The sequence below is a fragment of the Solanum tuberosum genome, unplaced genomic scaffold (genome assembly GCF_000226075.1).
Source record: "Solanum tuberosum cultivar DM 1-3 516 R44 unplaced genomic scaffold, SolTub_3.0 scf00336, whole genome shotgun sequence".
NCBI lineage: Eukaryota > Viridiplantae > Streptophyta > Magnoliopsida > Solanales > Solanaceae > Solanum > Solanum tuberosum.
This window is the reverse complement of record NW_006239257.1, coordinates 585,227-609,467: the sequence shown is the minus strand read 5'-3', so window position 1 is coordinate 609,467 and position 24,241 is coordinate 585,227. Positions and strand designations below refer to the sequence as shown.

Genomic DNA, 24,241 nt, shown 5'->3' with positions numbered 1-24,241 from the left:
GCAATGGAATAGAGACCGAGGGGAGCTGGAAGTCGCGAGACAGGATAACATGCGATCACACAAAAGTTATAATTATAAGAATTATCAATAGTAGTGACCAACATATTAATGTTTCAACCACTGGAGGAGGAGAATTTAGACGGAGGTACAGAGGAAGCTATTCCATTGGGTATCCAATTTCCAGAATAAGACATGAGCACTTCGGACTGGATACAACAAAATATAACCAAACTAAGCTCAGAATTCGGGGTTAATTTCAAAGGGTGTGAGGAAAAGGCGAAGGAGTTGTTGATGAAGATCGATAGCAATAAACAAGGAAACAGGGGGAACAGAGTAAACAAACAACAGGCAAGAGGAAAGGGCTATTAGAACTAAAAAGGCTGCAATTGGATTCTAAGTTCTATAGCAATGGTACTAGAAGTAAAGGGGGGGGGGAGGGGTTTGGCCATTATGGATCAATGAATTTAAACATTGTGTCATGGAATGTGAGGGGGCTGAATTGTGGGAGGAAAAGGAGTATTATCAGGAACATGATAAGAACTTGGAAAGCAGATGTGGTATGTTTTCAAGAGACAAAAATGGAGGGGGAGATTGCTAATAAAGTTAAGGAAATCTGGGGTAGTAGGTGGGCAGATTACGTGCAACTCGAAGCTAGTGGGACGAGGGGAGGCATAGTAATTATGTGGGATAAAAGAAGATGGGATGGGGAAGTGAATAGTGTGGGTGCATTTTCAGTTTCTGTTTGTTTCTCTGGGAAGAATCTGGATTTAAAATGGCATCTAACAGGTGTCTACGCCCCGAATGATAGAGCAGAAAGGGAAGAAACTTGGTGGGAGCTAGGGGCAGCAAGAGGTCTATTCACGGGCCCTTGGGTCCTATGTGGGGATTTCAACACTGTGAGGTATCCTTCTGAGAAGTACAACTGTAACAGAATCAACAGGGCAATGACAGAGCTATCAGAGTTCATTGAAGACATGGAATTAATGGACTTAGATTTAGCAGGGGGAGAGTTCACTTGGAGAAGAGGGGACAGACACTCCACAGCAGCAAGGCTAGACAGGTTTCTAATCTCTGAAGAATGGGACTCAAATTTCAGGAACATTAAACAATCTGCCTTACAGAGAGTGGTCTCAGATCACTCTCCATTAATGCTACAATGTGGAGAATGGGGGACTACCAAATCATATTTCAAGTTCGAAAATTGGTGGTTGACTACTGATGGATTTAATGATAGAGTTAAGACCTGGTGGGAGTCTTTTCGCTTCCATGGAAAACCAGACTTTGTACTGGTAGCGAAGCTAAGGGCCTTGAAAGCTAAGTTGAAAGAGTGGAGCAAGACCAGGCAAGGCAATTTGAGTCAACAGAAGCAATTGGTACTAAACCTATTAGCAGAATTTGAAATGATACAGGACCAGAGAATTTTGGAGGAAGAGGAGATAGCTTCCAAATTGGCTCTTACTGTTGAGTTTGAGGAGATGGCTAAAAAAGAGGAAACAACATGGAGACAGAGATCTAGGGCAGTATGGCTTAAACAGGGGGATAGGAATACGAGCTTCTTCCACAAAACAGCAAATGCACATAGAAGAGTCAACACTATTGATAAGATTAAAGTCAGAGATGAGCTACTGACTGAGCCTGCTGAGATACAAAAGGAGATCACAGAATACTATGAGAAGTTATATGCTGAAACTGAGGACTGGAGACCAGACTTAGAAATGATAGGGTGCCCTACGATTGATGAGGATGACAATAACCAACTGATGGCCCCTTTTGAAGCACAGGAAATCCTAGAAGGCATCAAAGCATGTGCCGGGGACAAGACCCCTGGCCCAGATGGTTTCTCCATGGCTTTCTTTAGCCAGTGTTGGGAAGTCATCAAAAAAGAAGTGGTGGCAGCAGTTCAAAACTTCCATGAGGAAGGGGTATTTGAGAAGAGTATAAATGCTACTTTTGTGACCTTGATACCCAAGAAAACGGGGGCTGTGGAACTAAAAGACTTCAGACCAATAAGTCTAGTAGGAGGAGTGTACAAGATAATTGCAAAACTTTTTGCCGAAAGACTGAAAAAAGTGATACATAAGCTAGTGGATAGACAGCAAATGGCTTTCATCAAGAATAGGCAGATTATTGATAGCCAATGAAAGTGTAGACTCCAGAGAGAGAGACAAGAAACCAGGGATCCTATGTAAACTGGATATCCAGAAGGCATATGATCATTTGAATTGGAACTTTTTGATGAATCTGTTACAAAGGATGGGATTTGGAGCAAAATAGCTAAAATGGATTAGACAGTGCATAAGCTCAGTGAAATTCTCTATTCTGATCAACAGAAGCCCATGTGGCTTCTTCTCGTCATACAGAGGTCTGAGACAAGGGGATCCCTTATCCCCTTTTCTCTTTATCTTGGCCATGGAAGGACTAAACAACCTATTTCAGACAGCAAAAGTAAAGGGCTAGATCAGAGGTTTCCAAGTGGGAAATAATACAAGAAATAATCTTGAGATTACTCATCTACAATATGCAGATGACACTTCAGTTTTTTGTGATGCAGTAGAGGAGCAGATGCTGATTTTGAGGGTCATCTTCAATATTTTTGAGGCTGTTTCATGTCTACACATAAACTGGAGCAAGAGTTTCATCTATCCAGTCCACACAGTGATAAATATTGAAGACCTAGACAATTCACTAGGAGGGAAAGTGGGTGAATTACCAACAACCTACTTGGGAATGCCTTTGGGGTCTAAGAGTAAGTCAAAAGAAATATGGAGTGGAGTAATTGAGAAATGTGAAAGGAAGCTTGCAAACTGGAAGTATCAATATTTATCATCAGGTGGCAGACTAACTCTAGTTAACGGTGTCCTGGATGCCCTTCCCTCGTACATGATGTCATTATTCCCTATACCAGCCAAGGTAACCAAGAGGTTGGATGCGATTAGGAGGAACTTCTTATGGCAGGGAAGCAAAGATAAGAGAAAGTACCATTTGGTCAAATGGGAGGAATTGCTGGTAAGTAAGAGAGGCGGTGGACTCAATATCATAGAGCTGAAAACCCAAAACAAGAGTTTGATGATGAAATGGTTGTGGAAATTTGTCTCACCAGAAGTATTTCTATGGAAGGAACCACCAGAAGTATCTCTATGGAAGGAAGTAATAATAGAAAAATATGGCATGGAGGATAAATGGATGACAGAGGTGATCACCAACCCTTACAATTGTAGTGTATGGAGGTCTATCAGGAACCTATGGCAGCTGGTCAAAGAGAGAACAAGCTGCAAGGTGGGCAATGGAGAAAAAGTAGCTTTTTGGAATGACATTTGGTGTGGACAGGAAGCACTCAAACATACTTTCCCTGTACTACATAGTCTGAGCCAAGGACAAGAAGCAACAGTGGCAGAGTTATGGACAGGACAAGGGTGGAACCTGTTTCTAAGAAGGGGACTAAATGATTGGGAGATGACAACCATAGCAAGATTTCATGATACAATGCAAATGGCTACCAATCTGACAGGAGAGGAAGATAGACTAGTATGGAAGGGGGAGAGAGGGGGAGAGTTCACTGTAAAATCAGTATACAATCAACATACAGAGAACTCAATCAGCATACAGAGAACTCAGGTCTACGGAGGAGCAGCATGCAGGATGGCCCTGGAGGATGATCTGGAGAACAGAAATTCCCTACAAGGTGAATTACTTCACATGGCTCTTGGCAAAGTAGGCAGTCTTGACACATGAGAACCCAATCTACTTAAACAAGAGGAAACCCAATCTACGCTCTAGTTGCTATCTATGTGAAGAACAGGTGGAGACAGTCAACCATCTCTTTTTACACTGCAAATGGACTGATCAATTGTGGCAGATGTTTATCCAAAAGAGGAAGATTAAGTGGACAAAGCCTGGGAGTATTATAGAAGTCCTACAATGCTGGAACAGGGATGGAAATGCAGGAAAAAATGAGAAGAGATGGAGGATTGTCCCAGCTTGTATTTGGTGGACAATTTGAAAGGATAGGAATCAAGGATGCTTTGAAGGAAAACAGAACAATATCCGGAAGATAAAGACTAATTGCCTAGGGCTTTATTATTTTTGGTGTAAGCAAGTAGTGATAGGAGATGCTGAAAATGTGTTTATTATTGACTGGTTGTAACTAGAAGATCCTAGGAATGATGTAAGTAAAACTTTTTGGAGGGGGACTACACTTTGATGTAGTATACCTGTGGATATATAGAAGTAATGTTACCTTTGTCAAAAAAAAAAATGATTCGCAAAGAAACGAGAGATTTTGTTTACGGATTTTTGAGTAGAATACGATTGTGAAGTGTATAAGAAAAGGTTTGTATGGCTTAAACGCGTGTGGAGATATCTATGATATTTGTCTTTCTTCTCTTTTATTGTTGTATTGTCGTTTTATGTTCTCTGAAAATATAATTTCAATTTTCTATTCAATTCAAAATTTAAATTGAAGTATGATACTTTATATCAAATTGGTATATCAATACCGATTCAATCTGAGCTCTTGGAATTGGAATAAATTTGGTAGCGGATTGCGAAATCTTGGTGATCTTCTCTATCTAATGAATGGAGAGTCCTCTTTAAAATCGTCCGCTCATAACCTAGTAGATAAAATACATTACATAGTCCAGGGATTGTCGACTTACCCGTTTAGTGACTTTGGCACTGGACGTTCCCATTTAAATTTTTTGTTTAAAGTTCGATTTTTTCAGAGGGCAAAAGACAATATGAACGTTCTATCATGTTCCATCAATACTCTTAAGGGGATATACAATATATTCGGTGTGGAAGTAGGCCAACATTTCTATTGGCAAATAAGGGGTTTCCAAATACATGACCAAGTACCCTGCGCACATTAGTCAAGGCCCGCGTACAAATGCACACCCCTGCGCGCATTGCCTAAGGGACAATGGCAAGCCCCTGCGCGCATCACCCAAGCGACATCGGCGGACCCCTGCACACATCAGTTAGGCGACATCGGATGAGGCCTGCGCACAAAGGCAAGTTTGTGCGCACATTTGCAAAGCGAAATCTATCAGTTCCTGCGCACAAGGCCAGGCCTCTGCGCGCATTTGTTAGGCGACATTGACAGAGCCCTACGAACGTCCAAAAAGCTACATTGACCAAGGCCCGCGCTGAACGGTAGGCCCTGCGCATTGTCCAAGCTACATTGGCATACCCCTCCGCACATCAGTCAGGCGACATTGGCCAAGGCCCACACACAACGGCAGACCCTTGCGCATATCGGCCAAGCGACATCGAACGATGCCGCGCACAAGCGCAAACCCATGCACGCATTACCCAGGCGACATCGGCTGAGGTGCCCGCGTCCACCTGACATTGTCTAATGTCATCGCTTATTTTTTGGAAAATTTTGATATAAAAAATAAATAATTTTTTGTTGACAACTATTATTTTTGTTATGTGAAAGTCATTTGTGCAAGCCGAAATGTGTATGATGGAGTTTTTCTATTTTTTCTATTTTTTTCCTATTAAATTATTTTTTCCGGAAAATTTCAACGTATAAAAAAATAATTTTTTTCTTTTTGAAAACTATTATTTTTTATATTTGAAAGTTATTTGTGCAAGCAGAATCGTGTTTGGTGGTTTCTTATATATTTTTATATATTTTTTTCCTATTTAATTATTGTTTTTCCAATTTCGAAAATTCTGACTAATTGTTACACAGTCAGTGGAATGATGCACAGTGGACATGAGTTTCTTCTCCACTGGTAGTTGTACAGAAGATTAAGTTTTACGCTGGTTCTTGTATCATGTCCAAAAGCAAGACAAACAAAAAGAGAATCTAGAGAACCTCAGTTTAATTATTCCTTCAAGCCGTTGGGGTTTAATAGCTAAGTGTACATATTCTAAGAAACAAAAAAGAGAATCAAAATACATAATTTCAGGAGTAATTCAAGCTATACTTTATTTACAAGATCCTAGAATATTTATGAGATTCTAACTCTACTGTTGTCTTCTGATTTTGTTCGTAGTATATCATTTTTCTTGTATGAGATATCTAAACTTCTTGTTACTGATTCCACATTTGTTTCGTTTCAGGGGGTTACTTGCATGGAATAACTGGTTTAACCTATGGTGTAGTTATTGAAAGAATAAGATGGATGGGAATTTTGCTGGTAACTCTGATATTATTTGTTTGCTTTTTTGGTATTAGATGACTAGATTAGCTACAAGATTAGTGTCGTTTCATATTAGCATTGCCAGTTGAGATGAGTGTCGTCGCATTGCCTCCAACGACTTCTTTTGCTTTGTAGCTATGTTTCTTATCATTCCTAAGTGGTTCGTAAGTCTTCCTTAGTTAGACTTCTAAAGACTGCTTTCGCTTGTGCCCCTTGTTCCTCTACTTTAGCCTGTGAAGTATTGCTCTTGTTGTTCTTTTTAGTTTTGGTGAAAGTGCCTATATGGATTAACTTCCTATTTAGCTATTTCAGTGATAGATGCTGATTCTTCAAGAGTAGCATCCTAACTTAGTTTCCCTGATTATTTATTATAAGAAGCTTTCATTTTCTTGTTAGAAGGATTACTAGTAACTAGGTCAATAGATAGGTGCAGATGAAGAACTTATGCATGTGACCTGTTCATTTCAATTACTTGTTCAGAATATTATACATTTCTTTTCATTTATGCAGAGAATAGCTGTTGGATATATTATGGCAGCTTTGTGCGAGATATGGCTTCTATGTCAAGGGATGAAAAGAGTTGCTTTTTTCAAAAATTATATTTGGCAATGGTAAGACAACTACATCCCTGATTTTCAGGTAGATTTTTTGTTTTGATTGTGCAATTATTAGGAGTACTACATATATCTTCTGTTTCTGCATCATGAAGGTATTGCTTTGGAAACTGAAAAGGAAGAATATAGATCAAGTATCTTAACAACGTTGATTTTCTTTTTCCTTTTGATAAATGGAACATAATCAGATAAACCGAGAGCTTAAACTATTGCTTATTGTACCAAACAAAATCTTAGTCGCGGGCCAGTTTTTTTCAACTTCTCATAAGTAGGCATAAGTAGGCATTTATCCCCTTTAAGTTAGATAAAATTCTAGCTTGTCGCTGGTGGAAGTCAAACCCATGACATGTTGGTACAAGGTCTCAACCCAACTACTTGGACTAGGCCTCATTGGTTATTAACAGATAGATTAAATAGGCAAAAGAAGAGATATTTGTATGTTTTTATTGGAAAACTAGTGAGTCCAACTGCAATGATATTGACAGTCTTATTATCGATCTTTTCTTTTTTTTTTTTTTGTTATTGTACTAAGGGAACCCACAACCGCTACCCTTTGGGTGTGCACAGGGTAAAACCCCCGCTCCTATGCAATAGCTCGCAAACCACATAGAAGAGGTAACCCACACTAGGCAAGCCCGGTGCGATGAGCTCGACCCAGAAGGCAAACCCCTTGCTTTCGCTGGCAAGGGGTTTCGAACTTGAGACCTCCAACATGGAAGTTCCAAGTCCAAACCACTGGGCCACCCCGAAGGGTTTATCGATCTTCCTTTTATATAGTGTTGTTTCTTGTCCTCTATGGTTATCATTGTCTCTAGTTTTACCTAACAACATTTTACTTCATTTTTAGGTGTATCATGTTCCTATTGTCTACTATATATTGTGGGTTGTTATATGGTCTATATGTCCCTGACTGGCAATTCAGTGTGTCGCAGTCAACAGGAAGCACCATTTATGAATTAACAGCTGCTTGCTTTCTATTCCCCTTAATCTGAACTATACTCTAAAAAGTAAAAACAATGTGACTATGTAAGTGGCTCCAAGCAACACGTAAGAACTCTACAGAAGCTTAAAGATGAATGTGATGAGTCATTACTGCTTTGAGTGATATCAGTACTAATATTTCTACCTTTGATTTAGCATGTAAAACGCTTGCTCAAAGTCAAGAACTTTTGTGATCAATTCTTATCCTTTAGAAGCTTATTATCACTTTAATACAATAGAACCTTAAAAATGACTGATCCCTTGTTACCGCTTTGTGTATGATCAGTTCTATTCCTAATTGATCAAGTTGGAGAACTTTTTCTATCAGTTATCTTAATTTATTTGTAATATAAGATGGTAAATTTTGTTGCTACTTGCAGGTAAAATGTTCTGTTATAGGAGATCATAGACCTGCATGTAATTCTGCTGGAATGATAGATCGCTATATTCTTGGAATAGATCACTCTATGCAAAACCTGTATATAGAAATATGAAGGTAACTTTATACTGAACTGCACCGCTGACATGCTTATGTCCAGACCTCACAGTTAGCCCCTTCATGACCAATATTAATCTTTCACAGGAATGCAATGGATCCAACAGTGACACAGTTTCTGAGAGTATGCCCTCTTGGTGTCATGCTGCTTTTGATCCTGAAGGCATTGTAAGGTAACAACCTATCATATTTGTCTATTACAAGTCAATATGAGTATCAATGGGTCTACAACTTGTCATACTTATCTCCTTAAGAATCTCTAGGGCAAACTTACACTATGAGATGAAAATTCTTAATTTGGAGGTGTGACCTCAATGCCTAGAGAATACCTCAATATGCCTAGGTCCTTCATCTGGAAATGTTGGAAGAGATGTTGATTCAATTTAAAAGCAGAAATAATAAGAAGAATAAAAAAGGCACCCCAGTGCACTAAGGCTCCCGCATGCGCATGGTCTAGGGAAGGGCCCGACCATAAGGGCCTATTGTATGCAGCCTTGCCTTGCATTTCTTCCCGAGGTTGTTTCCAAGTTTTGAACCCGTGACCTCCTAGTCTCATGGTAACAACTTTACCAGTTACTCCAAGGCTCCCCTTCAAATTATAAGAAGTATGTCGATACAATATAAAATGATCGGCCTCACTATGAGTCATACCAACCTCTTGAATGACCGTGCTGAACTTATCAAACTGTGCTCAAGGGGTCTATTTCAAACCATATAGGATTGACACAACTGGCATACAAGACCTCAAACTCCGCCAAGCAATATCACGATGGATAAAAGCTTTCTTAATGTCTAGCTAATAACGAGGCTAATGACTAACAACAATCATGGATATATGAAGGCAAAAAATGCTATTTTATCCACGGGGAGAAAGTATCACTATAATCAAGTCCAAATATTTGAGTATAACCTTTGATAACACGGTGGGCTTTAAGTCGACCAGACCATCTGAATCAACTTTGATTGGATTCAACCACCGACAACCAACAAGTGATTTACCTAGAGGTAGAGGAACAAGCTTCCAAGTGCCACTAGCATGTAAAAAAATACATCACATATCCTGGATCAAGTAAAAACTCTGGGGTTCCAACAAGCTACTGCCACATCCATTTCATTAGGAATTGAGATCTTTTAACAATACCTTCTAAGGGATGGCTAGTTCAAGATGCTGAACAACAAAGTTTGATCTCTTCGACCATAGCCTATCGCCATTCAGGATGACATAGCGCTTCACTTGTAGACTCGGGGATAGAAATAGAAGACAAAGATTACACAAAGGCATAATGAAATGATAATAAACTATGATAGCTCAAACAAGTATTATGGAGATAGGGATTACGAGTGGACTGAATACCTATTCGAAATGAAATCGGTGGACTAGTGAAAGACAAGTCCCTAGTAGGCTAAGGATTCAGTTTAAGACTTGAATCATCTATACGTGATGTTGGACATTGAAGGCGATGATAAATCAAGAATGATGGAGTTGTAGAAGGTTGAAAAGTTGAACTAGAGTTGTAGGTGATTGAACTGGAGCTATACGTAAGGGAATTGGAGTTGTAGGTGATGATGAAGGAAAGATAGTTATTGAATCTCCAAAAGATGGAATTTGTAACAACCTCAATAATGTCTAAGTGATCACCTGGATTGGTGAAGTATGGCTGGGTTTCAAAGAAAGTAACATTTACAAATATAAGGCACCGATGAAGATCAGGTGAATAGCATCGATATGCCTTTTATATCCTCTAGTAACCTAGAAATGCACATTTAAGGGCACAAGGAACTAACTTATTATTTCTGGAGTAAGGTTGTGAACAAACCACATGCTCTTGAAGACGCAAGATGGAAGGGAAAGAAAACATAATATTCAGGATAGCCCAGGATGGCATGCGATTAATAAGATAATAGAATATGAAAATTGCATCCCGAAAAAATGCAACAAATATGAGATCGTATGAATAGGGAATGAGAGTCTCAATGAGATGCCTATTCTTCAATCTTGAACAACCATGACTTCAGATTATCTCCATTAAATCGCAAGACCTCCATTCTTGAATCTTGACCATAGAGCAATTCAAGTGGTGAGAATTGTAATTGTTAGGACTCCTTTCTCTCTCTCTCTCTCTCTCTCTCTCCCTTTGTACTCTTTCTTCTTAATGGCCATTTCGGGAAGGACCTTACTCCTGTTCCTATGGGGTTTTATTCCTTCGAGTCTCCCCAGAAGTTGCTAATTGATTCTTCAATTCAACTACTGGTTGGTCCAATTTTTTCAGAGGTGAAACTTTACCTGCTAAAACTCCAATTTCTGCATCATCTCACACAATTCTCCTACCTCGAAAGTAGGGGGTTCCACTGGTTGGTTCTCCAATTGCCTTAGTGCCCTTCGCCATTGATGCCCAGGATTCAATAGCTCTAATACCACTGTTAACAGAATTCCTGGAGCTCAACTCTAAGCTCGAGAATTCTAAGCTAAAATAGGAACTCTACAAATTATCTTCTTCTCAAAAAAAATAAAATAGGAACTCTACAAAGTAATTCGAGTGAAATGTAATTGAGACAAATGGGGGAAGAGAATTGTAGAAGAAGAAATTTGTAATTGAGACAAATGTAAATGTATTCATGATCAATCAATAGAGGATTACTTCTCTGTATAGCTGTACTTGGATCAGATCTAACTTTTCTGAGGCCAATTGCCACTAACAAACTTTCCCGCCCTTAGTGTAATCAAAAACTCCTAACTAACATAACCAATTGAAATGCTGACATGTTATCCCTAACGAATTCTATCCTTTATCTTCCCCTATGTAAATCATGCATCAGTACTCGTCGGAGAAGTGGACTGCCTAGTTGGAAAGTTGTCAGAAAGCAGTGGAACGTGGATGGGTGATGTTGAATTGAGGAGGCGAGTTCCACAGAAGAATGAACGTCGCCAAAGAGTCGCTGGACTCCCTCGCATGCACCGGCACATGGGTGAATCTCACCGGCAAATCAGACTTCTTCCCGGCGTGTGACAACACATAAAGAGTCTGATGATAATGGGTTTTCTAGGGTTGGATTGCCGAAGAGTTCCAAACACAGTGGTGGTATTGGTTGAGGCAGTGCCCGCTGATTCTGACTAATTGTTGCACAGTCATTGGAATGATGCACAGTGGACAAGAGTTTCTTCTCCGCTGGTAGTTGCACAGAAGATTAAGTTTTATGCTGATTCTGATATCATGTTCGAAAGTAAGACAAATGAAAAGAAAATCTAGAGAACCTCAACTTAATTATTCCTTTTAGGTGTTGGGGTTTTAATAGCTAAGTGTACATATTCTAAGAAACAAAAAAGAGAATCAAAATACATAATAAGAACTATCATTCTCATTTTATCATTTGAGCACAAAGAAAATTGAAGAGAGAAGAAGAACAAAGGGAGAGGAAATACCTTAAACTGCAGCAACACTTTCAGAAAATGGAAGATGAAGAGAGCTTTGAGTAGATGAAGAGATATTTGAACATGTGGGCTGTGGGAAGTGGAAAGAGAAAGTCAAGGTCTATAATTTGTAGTAAGTATAGATACGTGTGATATTTTAGAATAAAGATGTCTCCCAAAAAATGAATGAAATTTAATAGCCAATAAAATAGGGCCACAAATAGTAAAATATTAAATGCATCACAGTACAATCTAAATAGCTTTTGGTCCAATTTTGTAATGCCGTGTTCGTCCAAGAAGCTGTCATTTCTAAATAAGGGGTAATTTTAAAAAAAATGAATATAAATATATCTAAATAAAAGTAATATAAGTAGCAAATCCTACAAGGTTTTCTCACTCTTGCCTCTTTTTCGTCTCTCTAGCCTACAATTAGGGTTTGTTGATCGGTTCATAATTCTCCTTCAAAGATGATCAGTTTGAGGAGCTTTGACGGAGAGACCTTTGAGGTTGATGAGGCGGTGGCGCTAGAATCGGAGACAATTAAACATTTGATAGAGGATGACTGTGCTAACACCAGCATCCCTCTACACAACGTGACTGGCAAGATCTTAGCCAAGGTCATCGAATACTGCAAGCGCCATGTGGAGGTTCCTAAAGCTGAAGATAAGACCGCTAAAGAGGATCTTAAGACTTTTGATGCTGAATTCGTCAAAGTTGATCAGAGCACCCTTTTCAACCTCATGCTGGTTTGGATCATTTTAAATCTTTATGTGTATCTTAATTGATTCCTATATGTTTTTGATTGTCGGTGGGATTGTTCAATTATTGGTGTGTGTGATTGTTTATTCTTTAATTAATTTATCTAAACAACTAGAAAGAGGCAAAAGTCATTAACTTTTTTATATTCCAAAATTATAGTCGAATAAAATATTTGACTCCTATAGAAGTGTCATATAGCAGCTAAGGGTGTGGCTTGTTGGTTAATGAAGTGGTTGAGAACCATGAGATATTGGGTTATGATGTCCTGTGGAGACAAAAAACACTAGGTGATTGTTCCTCCTCTGTCTGAACCTCGTGACAAAGTCACTTAGTACTTGTTACTGGTAGGAGGTGACATGTATCCCGTGGAATTAGTCGAAGTGCGTGAAAGTTGGCCCAGACACCACATTCAGAACTGATGAAGTGCTTTTTTGGCTTGATTGTTTTATCTTCATTTCTGCTTATTCCTTGTTGGTAGTTGAGTATATTATTAATCTCAACAGTCTTTTGTTTATTAGTCTATTCTATAAAGATGTCTTCTTGTTGGTAGAACTTTGTAAATTATTAAATCCACGATTTTATTTGTTAATATGTACAACATACCATGTGTAATTCCACAAGTTCCTACCTTGTGAAGGTAGAGGGGTTGTTTCCCAAAGACCCTCGGCTCTAGTATAACATATTAAAGCATGAACAAATAAACCATTTTAGAAAAAAAAAAGAGTAGTATCAAAATCAAAAAGAATGAACATTTTTATATTTGGAAGTTCTTTAACTTTTCCATTTACCCTTAGGGACATGCTCTTGTAGGGTGTGTCCTAATAGTTAATGAATGGGTTGAGAACCATTTGGTGATAGAGTTACTTGGTACCTGTTGCTGGTGGGAGATGACAAGTATCTCGTGGAATTAGTTGAGGTGTGTAAAAGCCAGCCAAGACACCACAGTCATAAAAAAATATGTCATATAACTAAGAAATGATGAAGTGGTTTTTTGGCTAGATTGTTTTCCTTCATTTCTATTTGTTCCTTGTTGGTAGTTGTGTATATTATTAATTTCAACAATCTTTGTTTATTTGTCTATTCCAAAAAGATTACTTCTTATTGGTAGAATTGTGTAAATTATTAAAACTATGATTTTACTTGTTAATATGTACAACATACCATGTGTAATTGCACAAGTGGGGTGTGGGACCTTACCTCCTACCTTGTGAAGATAGATGGGTAGTTTCCCAAAGACCTTCGGCTCTAGTAAAACATATTAAAGCAGGAACAAATAAGCTATTTTAGAAAAAGAAAAGATGCAGTACCAAAACCAAAAAGAATGAGCATTTTTATATTTGGAAGTTCTTTAACTTTTCCACTTACCCTTTGTGACATACTCTTATAGGGTGTGGCCTAGTGGTCAATGAAATAGGTAAGAACCATGGGGTCTTAGGTTCAATTTTCAGTGGAGACAAAATACTAGGTGATTTTTCCCATCTGTCCTAGTCTTGGTGACAGAGATACCCGGTACCTGTTGCTGGTGGGGTATCCCATGGAATTTGTCGAGGTGCGTGAAAGCTAGCCCAGACACCACGGTCATAAAAAAAAAGTGTCATATAACTGGGAACGGATGAAGTGCTTTTTTGGCTTGATTGTTTTCCTTCATTTCTGTTTGTTCCTTGTTGGTAGTTGTGTGTATTATTGATCTCAATAGTCTTTGTTTATTATTCTATTCCAAAAAGATGACTTCTTGTTGGTAGAACTGTGTAAATTATTAAACTCACGAATATGTACAATATACCATGTGTAATTCCACAAGTGGGGGGTCTGGGACCTTACCCCCTACCTTGTGAAGGTAGAGAGGTTTTTTTCCGGAAGACCCTTGGCTCTAGTAAAAGCATATCAAAGTAGTAGCAAATAAGCCATTTAAGAAAAAGAAAAGAACAATATCTAAACCATAAAGAATGAACGTTTCTATATTTGGAAGTTCTTTAATTTTCTATTTACCATTAGTCTCATGCTCTTATAGGCTCTGATAATGTCATGACATGTTTAGATCACATGTTCTAACTAAAAAGTACTTTTCTATGTGTTAGAACTTTTTTTTTCTTTATTAAACTCCATTCCCTGTCAAGCACCCTTCCATATAAAATTAACCAGAAGATTATTAGTTTTCTGTGATGAGTTTGGTAATTTTTTGGTTGTTTTTGTTTATTTTCTGGATCTATGGTAGTTTGTCAATTCAACTTTTACTTCCGTCTACCATTGCCTATCTACTTGGCTTTTGTTTGCTTCCTCTTCCATAGACCGAGTTTCTGCTCTAGTTTACTCATGTTTAAGCTTCATTGGTAATATACATTGAGTTTATTAGGGTGGTCACGAATAAATTAATCAATCAATTATGTTTCAGTCCCAAACTAGATCATTTGTTCTATGTCCATTCCGTATTTGTCTCCAATGACATTTCTATGTGTAATCGTTTTGTTGTAGTATACAATATATCGCAGTTGGTTGTAGTTGTTTGAAGTAATGAAATGGCGTTAGACTACTACTTCTATAGTTCTATTAGTCTGTTATATTTGGCAAAAAACATTTCCCTTTGTCATGGTCTAGTGAACTTTCTATTGCTTAGTACAACAGTATAGTACTATAGTGGCTCATTCTAAAACATTGGGTAAGAACTAAGAAGATTTTCTGTAACACTAAAATTGAAAATAAAACTAAAACATGCTTGTAATTGTAAAATTAGAGTGAAGCATATATTTTACATTTCGAACATGTAGTCATACTTTAGTTTATTGCCTATTTTTTTTAAGAAATAAATGCTATATGGACATGTTTGCAGCACATTTTGTTTACATGTCTGATATGCCTCTCTGTTCCACCTCCTGAGTTCTTGCCTGGGCATTTTGAATCTATAGAGTGGCTTACAATTGTTGAATGTGTTTTTTAACTGTTAAATTTTGCATACTGCTGTTACTGGGCTTACTTATTGGTTTCCATTTCTTTTTAGTTATTGCTATTAGCATTTAATGATTTACAATGGACCCTCCCTTTTTCTGTTGAGAGCTTGTATTTAAGGTTTACTGTGTTTTAGTGATATCACCCTGCGGGTGTTGTTACGGTTAATTGTTACTGCTTTGTTATTCGTTGCCATGTTTCTCCACTTGTATTTTTTTGTTTTATTACTGCTTGGAGTTGCTTGAACAGAGGGTCTTTCGGAACCATCCTCTCTACCTCTCCGAGGTATTGGTAAGGACTGCGTACACTCTACCCTCCCAGACACTACTTTGTGGGATTTCACTTGGTATGTTGTTGTTGAGAGCTTGTATAGAGGTTATGTATCTATTGTTGTTGCATTAAATCATTTGCCTCATCTCTTTACAGGCTGCCAACTACTTAAACATAAAGAGCCTGCTTGACCTGACATGTCAGACAGTTGCTGACATGATCAAAGGGAAGACCCCTGAAGAGATTCGTAAAACTTTCAACATTGAGAATGACTTCACTCCTGAGGAAGAGGAAGAAGTCAGGAGGGAGAATGCTTGGGCAGTCTAGTGAATATGAGTCTGCTAAGCGTCCATATGTGATGATATATCTGCAATATACTTTAGTAGATGCTATGAATAACTTATATTAGTAAGTGTGTGACTGTTGTTTCTGGGACCTTCTGGCTTTTCAGTTGAACCTCTTTTGCTCTGTTATGCCATGGTTTGTTGTGTTCTAAGTAAAAATTGAAGATAAAATCATGTTGGTAGCTGATGTCCATTTTCGTTGATCTATTTTTGGAAATTCATATTGTTTCTTGTGTTTATCCTCACTGGTGCATTTAGCTTCTTTATTCTTACTGCAACGGTTTGGTTGTGCTGTTTTCTGTCACAGAAGGATGTTAGACTAGGAGTGTATGTTGCCTGTTGTTACTAGTCTTACATGGGCATTGTATTTTAAGGCACATAATGGTCTAGGGGGCTTGTAGGTTCTTACCTTGAATCCCGCTTTAGACACTCAGTTGAGAGTTTGAGCGTGACTAAGATGGAGAAGTCCACTTTGGTGGCGATATAGTGTGACGGTCTTGGGCCAATGAGTAGTGCATTATGAGAAGAACCAATAGATAAGAGTTGTATTTGTGTAGTTATATCTTCAAATCTGATTCACGAAAATTTCTTCTCTGGTCTTATCTCCTCATTAGGTGGCTGCACAACTATACTTGGGTGTGGCAGGATGATTTGTTAGATCTTATGTTTCCCTGTTCTTATTATGTGATTGTTTCCATGACATGTGTTTGTTTCAGTCGGATCTGAGCAATGTTAGCTGTTGTGGCAGGATGATTGGTGAGACCTTGTATTCCTGTAGCCTCATTCTGTTCTTTTCATGACTTATGTTTCTGTTTTCCGTGCTACCTTCAGCTTGTGAAAGTGATAGTTGAATTTGTGCATAGATACCACCACATGATGGTGATTGCCTAAAAACCAAATAGCTTGAGGATCACTACAGCTACTTCTTAAAAGGTATAAGATGCATGTTTTTGATAAAGTTCAAAGTGACTTCATCTACAGGACTTGCCTGTTGAACAGATGCAGTGCCCAAGTTCTTTTGTTTATTCTATTTCAACATATCCGTGCATTTACAATTTCGCCTATGTAGTTCGGTGAGTGATGGTCATTTTCTTCTATTTAAAATTATAATCATAAAATTATAAATGGTTATAAGAGATCGATTTCGGCAGAAATATGTTGCTAATACATAAACAAAGAAGAAAGGAATTAATACACCAAACAGAGAAAATGGAGAGGAAGAAGGAAAAATAAAGCAAACCATGATAACCTTTCGGACAAGAAATCCGTCCTTGTCAAGTGTTTTGGATGAGGCATTAATCAAATTGTTGGATTAGGATTGAAGTGTCTTTTATTTAATCAAAGATATAAGATCAAGTATAACATGTTTTGTTTTCCCTTGAGAAAACTTTTGTTTTAAGAGAGATATGGAAATTTTGGAACATTATTTGGCAAATTGAACTTTCAGCTTGTTCATCAGTTTGATTCTCTATTTTATAATTCTTCCATGGCTAATTGCATAGTGAATGTTTAACAAACAAAAAAAGACTAGGGTGTTAAATTGAGTCCAAAAACAAAGAGCTTGCCCAACTCACCCAGATTTTTATGAGTTGAGCTTTAGACAATTTAAAACTATGTAAATTTAACTCATTCAAACATTTTCCCAAATATTTTTTATCATTTCGCACAGGATCAAATCTCGGAACGAATCGAGTCTTGGGTTCCAGGTCAAGGTTGGAACTAGATCTCGAGTTTCAAATCGGGGTTAGATTTTGGGTCTCGAGTCCCAGGTTAAGGTCGGGGTCTAGATGGATCTCGGGTTAATATCAGGTATTGGGTTGGGTTCGGGTCATGTTCGGATCTCAAATTCCAAATCGGGATTGGTGTTGGATTTCGGATTCCATGTCAGGGTTGGGTTTTGTGTCTCAATTTTTGGGTGTGATCGTCTCTCTTGGCCTGAGTCTTAAGTCTCGAATTTCAAGTCAAGTTTTGGGTCTATAATTTTTGAGCTTTTTTTCTCTTTTCTTTTTATGAATTACATAAGTATGTCAATATTGTTTAGATTAAGCAATTCAAAACCAAAATGAGTGGGTCATGATTCATTCAATTTTTAGTCCAGTTTAGTCCAAAATAAATTTGAATACGTCATGATCCAACATAAATTTTAATTCAATCCATTTTAACCTTTTAAATTTAAGCTCAATCCGTCCATTTGACACAACAAACAAACAAGATGTTGATTGTTTGGTGAGTGCTTTACTTAAAGAGAAAGGTTATCAGCTTGTTTAGTTCGGACACAGGCAGTAGACGGAAGTGTGAAGAAAAGGAAAGTGAAAGAAAAAGATATTGTCGCTACCATTTATTATTGAATGATATTGAGGGAGAGGCTACCATTGAATCCAACATTCATTTGTTATGCAGTTATGAGCTCGTTTCACGAGGCTTGTTTAATAAAATTTATATCTCCTATGTGGTTGATATTGCACAGATGAACAGGTTATCACAAAGTGTTTATCGAAAGGTCCGAGACTATAACAAAGGTTATGATTTACCCGAGTTGAAAAAAATTGAAAAATAAATAAATATATTGAATAGTATTGGTCAACTAATTGGCCCCACCCTCATACTCGGTTCTTGTCGCAAACGCATCAAACAAAGCATAAACTTCTCTTTTTCTCCATCTTCAATACTCCCCTCCGTCCCATTTTATGTGGCACTTTTCGGATTTCGAGATTCAAATAAGTCTATTTTTTACCGTAAATTTTTTATAGATTTTTTAAAAATTGAAGATTTTATGTTCAAATTTTCGGTCAAACTTAAACTGTTTGACTCTCGAAAAATGAAAAGTGTCACATAAATTGGAATAGAGAAAGTATATATACTAGTTTCACGGCACGTGCGTTGCACGTGTGTATCGCATATATAGTATACGATGTTGTAAAATAGAATTAATATTACTAAATTAATATTTTTAGCAAATAATTATAATTGAAAGAACATAGGACCAATGTTTTTAAATGATTAATGCATATTGTCATAGAGTTACTTGTATTTTGAGATCATATTGACCAGTTATCATTTAAACATTTCAAAATACATTCAGAATTTAAATATGGTGAGAAAGTGACATTTCTTTAGTAGTATTAGTTTTAGGCAGAATGACCTGGAAGACCCTTATACTTGGCTTTGTTTGTCAGTTGGACCCTTATACTCACGACTTTGTCAATTGAACCCTTAAACTCACTAAAACGCAATACTTTAAACCCATTTCTTATTCTATGTGTGTGAGTGTAGCACAACCGCTTACACATGGAATTCCACGTCATTTTGTAGAATTCCATGTCATTTTTAAATGCCACATAAGAAATTAAAAGACTAAAAAAATAAAAAAAAGTTTGCACATTAAAATTTTCAGTATCATGTTCTTCATATTTGCTCATAATTGAGCACTAAATTCATGTCAAATTGGTCCAATTCTTCCTATTTAACATGAATTTTTTTTACACTAAAAGCTTACCAACACAAACCCCAATAATTTTTTCTTCATAATTTTGAATTAATTTCATAAATTCACAAAACCCATTTGTTATTCTTCAAGCTTCTTCATAAAGTTTTTCAACTTTTCAATATACATCATTACTCTTCAAGATTTCAAAATTATCTAAACTTCAATCTTTCACAAACAAGATTCGAAAACCTAGATTTTAGAAGTGTGTAAATCGACCAAGATACATAGAGAAGAATTTTGAATTTTAAAATTAAAGAAACTAAAATGGTTGAGATAAGAGTGTAAGCGTCTAAAGTTTCAATCTTGAAATACAGCAAACAGGAAAGAAAAATAGCAAGCACACAACAATATTTGTATTATGCGAAGGTTACAATCTTTATAAAATCTTTAAGAAAAGATATGTAATCCCCTGATTCTTCTCTTCAATGATGTTCTTGATTTGATGTAATACTTGCGGCTCAACTTTTGGAGCAAAGACTTACTTGTACTTGCGGCTCAACACTTGGAGCGAAGACTTCTTTCTATGCGGAAGACTTGCAGATCACCACTGAAGAGCAAGGATTCTCTATGTATTTCTATGTGTCTTCTTCTTTTTTTCCTCCTCCCTTCTGGTCTTATGAAGACCTCTTTATATAGGCTTGAGCTAGGGTTTTAGGGGTATTTTTGTCCAAGCAATTTTGGTCCTTGGGCATCAAGAACATGAGTTGGGCTCGTCTTGTCAACTTAATGGACTGACCCAAATGTGATTTGGACTGAAGTGGGAGTGTGGGGGTGGGGGGCTGAAGGAAGAAGAAAGTTGCAGGCGAGGGAGTGGGATGGGATAGGGGATTGATGGGTTGACTTTTTCTCTTTTTTAATTTAAATTATTTTTTTATGATTTTTAATTTAAATTATTTTTTTATGATTTTTAATATAAAAAATATATATTCACTCGCTTTAAGGCACGTGCAGTCAAATATTTTTCCATCTCAGCAATATTAGTGCCACATAAGTTCGGTCAATGGTCAAATGTGTTTAAAATATTGTGTTTTAGTAAGTTTAAGGGTTCAGTTGGCAAATTCGTGAGTATAAGGGTTCAATTGACAAATAGAACCAAGTACAAGGGTCTCTCAGGTCATTCCACCTTATTTTTATTTCACTCAATTTTGTAAACAAATCTAACCAACAATTTTTTATTTTTTAAAAAATATCAATAGCCTTTTTTCTTGTGGTTATGAATATAAATGATGGACACCATTTAAGTATAATTATTCTCTTAAAAATTCACACTTGAAATTTAGTATGTGCCTGACACTAATAAGGATTACCATAAATATACTTGAAATTTAGTATGTGCATGACACTAATAAGGATTACCATAAATATTTCAATATTTTATCTTTATACGTAATTTATTTTTTATAAAATATTATTGCTCAATTAATATTTGAGTAAGCCTATTATAGAGAGGTAATTTTACAAAAAAAAAAGTACTTTGTTGTTATAACGAATGATGGTTAAATAGAGGCTTGAGTGTATGTCAAATATTTAGCTTGACCAACACTTTGTTATATATATATATATATATATATACATTTTAGTAGCATAATTTAAATTTAATATATGAACATCACCTTTGGTGAAAAATATTTCATTTCATTAAGTTTCTACATTATCTTTGTAAAATTGTAGTCTTTTCATTATTTCTTCCGCATACATATATATAGTTGTTGTCTAATGAAAGTATCTAGTATCTTATAGAAGTTTTATCATGATATAAAATATTTACCTTTTTCAATAATAAAAATTAATTGATGAATAAAATTTAAAGTGTTATTTATAGAATCCTTAATTTGATTTAAGAATATTTTATGACCAATCACTATTTTCTTATCTATTTTTATATAGCTATCAAGGAGTATATCTTGTGATGTAACATTTTCTAAAATTAAAATGAGCACAAAATAACAGAAAATTCATACTTAAAAAATTGCATACTCAATAAAAATATAAAAAAGAAAAAACATATGGAACAATACATAGCAGATGAAGAAGGAAGACAAAAATATATGCCCATGCTACATTCACTATAGTGTTCCATTTGATTGAAATATCTTCCCACCAACACGTTACTTTCTCCGTTCATTTTTACTTACATATGTATTAAAAAATAATATAATTATTAACATGATTATATTATCATATTATAAGTAAAAGTGAAAATCTATTTTTGAAACAGTGGATATAACATCAACACTAATAATTCAATGGACTATGTTGATGCCCGTTGTTTTAGTAAAATTAGAAAGAAACAACTTTGTTTGAGCATGAAAGAATAAAAAATGAAAAAATAAAGAAGAAATATCTTACCCAAATCATGTGACTTTTTTCACATATGTTTATTATTATTGTCTTTCCCACAACTTTTCATCACTATTAACTCATGAAAATCGTAAGGAAAAATATGAGTGTGAATTGATGAATGATTTGCTACAATTTGTTCACGGACTCTTTCTTATGTGGTAGCTTGAATTTCGTTGAATTTTTAACTTAATCAACTGTTCCAAATAGCCCTTGACATTTTTTAGGAAGAAGAAAAATAGAAAACTTAAAAAAAATTGTAGTTTAAAAGTGAGAGGAAACCGTCTTTTTATAGCTTACAAATTATAGTATGAATAGGTGTTAATTGTGCCTTATCAGAAAAGTTACAACCTTTCGAAAAAGGCACAACCCTTTGGAAAAGTCACAACTCTTTGGAAAAATCACAACTCTTCGAAAAAGTCACAACCCGTCAAAAAAGTCACAACCCATCAAAAAAGTCACAACGCTTTAATGTGAAAAGGTATTTACTTTTAATATTATTAAATTAATAAATAAAACAAATTGATTATTTTTAATTAGGGATATTATAGTAATTTAATATTAAAGTTTCGGAGTTCATGTTTTTAAAGTCGCATGCTGCTTTACGGAGAGTTGAGTTGAGAGCTCAGAAATGGCAGAAAATGAGCCGTTATTAGGGAGCAACAACTAGGGGGCGGCTCTATAGCTTTGCAAAAAAAGCAATTGCCTTAGGCCCCAAAATTTAAGGGGCCTCATTTTAAAAAAATAAAAATAGGATATAAGTATTTTTTTTTTAAAATATCGAGTATTATTTGTAGAAAATAAAAACTTTTTATAAAAGAGCAAAGAAGTAATAAAAATTTGACAAATTATGAATACTATGTCTCAAGAAAAATCAAATAATTGACTATAATAAACTTCATAAAAAATATATATTCAAATTTAAGGTCTTCATTCGATCACCGATTTATTAGAGCCGCCCCTGGCAACAACGGCGGGGAAGCGGTGCTAGCTGAGCGTGAAAGTGAAGCAACTCTAAGGAAAACTACTACACCTTCTTCCCGTGTTTGTTTCTCTCGATGTCTTTCGAGGCCTCTGCGTTTTTGTAAGCAAATTTAATTTCTACCTAGATTTTGTTTACTGATGAGATAACAGATTAAGATTCCGCCTAGAATAGCCAACTTTTAGAAGAATTTCTGCAATTTGAAATTTTGACGAAGCTGTCGATCAGCTGTATGCATGTTAGGAAGATTGAAGAATTTTCCTTTTTATTTATGCTCTCGTGAATATCGGAACCTGGAGTTGGTTTAGTCCACAACTTCTCTTTGTTTTTCTGATTGTTAACCTATCCAGAAAACTATGAAATACAGAAAAATGAATTTTTGTTTTCTTTTTCCCTAAACTTGATAGTACAAGATGAACGAACTCATATTGGCCAAAATGGAGAGAAGAAAATGGTAGAGAAATTTAGTAGAAAGCTAGGGATATTTTGATCCCCTTTTTAACTCATGCTCCCCTGGTTCTAGAGAAAAGTGTTAACCCAAGTATCTTATCTCAAAGCAATATTTAAAATCAAACCTCGAAACCACATTCACAAAGAAGATATGGCCACCTCTCTTAAGTTTCAGAACCCTTTAGATCGTTTTATTCGTGCTCATAACAACTAAACTTACTTGCATCTGTACCTATAGATGACAATTCTCAAAGTCCATTGTAAAGATGCTTCTTTAATTACTTAACACCTTGCTTTAAGGTTTGGATTGATTGCTTTGTTTCTTTATCGATGATTCTGATAACTCTCCCTGTGCGCATTTATATTAAGATAGATTTCTTCTCTTTTCCTTCTCGTTTGTAGGAACCGATTTACAGCTTATGATTTTAATTTGTTTGCTGCTTTCAGCTTATGATGCTTGTGGATTACGCTGGTTCTATTTATCCCAGCAATGCTCACTCCCCATGGAATGATGTCCGCTTGGCAGACTTTGTAATGCCTTTCTTCCTCTTTGTTGTTGGAGTTTCCATGGCAATTGTAAATAAGGAGTTTCCTCTATGTACTGTCAATTTATAATTAAATCATCTTAGTAAGATCATGCCTGTCACCAGGTGGTTGTTGCTCTTAGCATTTTCTGAACCTTTTCCTCTTTCAAAACTGCAGATAGTTTTAGACAGAACTGGGGCAACCTTGAAATTTGTGATTAGGACCTTGAAACTTTTTATCCTTGGCATTTTCCTTCAAGGTAATTTTGTGTGCTGGCATTTCTCAAATTAATGTTACGGCTCACTACTGATATCAACCGCTTAACAATATTCTGCAACTATAAGCCTGTATATATAACTTTTGAAATGGATCTTCTATACCTCATACATTGCAACAAACGAGTCTGTTTTAATTTTGTGGTATACTAGATAGGATATTGCTCCAGTTTTTACAATTAAAACGAAGTTCAATGATGGAACGTTTTTCTTC

At 36.2% G+C, this 24,241-nt stretch overlaps 2 protein-coding genes and 1 pseudogene across 7 annotated transcripts in view; all 3 read left to right on the top strand.

Moving 5' to 3' along the window:
* LOC102591620 (uncharacterized) overlaps positions 1 to 11,491 on the top strand; it is a 28,632-nt pseudogene extending 17,141 nt beyond the window's left edge.
* Positions 1 to 24,241, top strand: part of LOC102591964 (heparan-alpha-glucosaminide N-acetyltransferase-like) — a 66,745-nt gene that overhangs the window by 9,447 nt on the left and 33,057 nt on the right. For 5 of the 6 annotated variants that reach the window (XM_015315026.1, XM_015315029.1, XM_015315027.1 and 2 more), the window contains exons 1-3: positions 22,753 to 22,879; positions 23,675 to 23,758; positions 23,930 to 24,011. The gene's annotated coding sequence lies outside the window, so the exon portion shown is untranslated. Of the gene's footprint in view, positions 1 to 22,752; positions 22,880 to 23,674; positions 23,759 to 23,929; positions 24,012 to 24,241 lie in introns of those variants that run through there. The other variant, XM_015315025.1, reaches the window with a different exon arrangement.
* LOC107057664 (SKP1-like protein 1B) lies at positions 12,089 to 16,055 on the top strand. Its single transcript, XM_015315030.1, has 2 exons — positions 12,089 to 12,398; positions 15,781 to 16,055. The coding sequence occupies exons 1-2, from the start codon at positions 12,120 to 12,122 to the stop codon at positions 15,949 to 15,951; spliced, it is 450 nt and encodes a 149-aa protein (XP_015170516.1). The 5' UTR covers positions 12,089 to 12,119; the 3' UTR covers positions 15,952 to 16,055.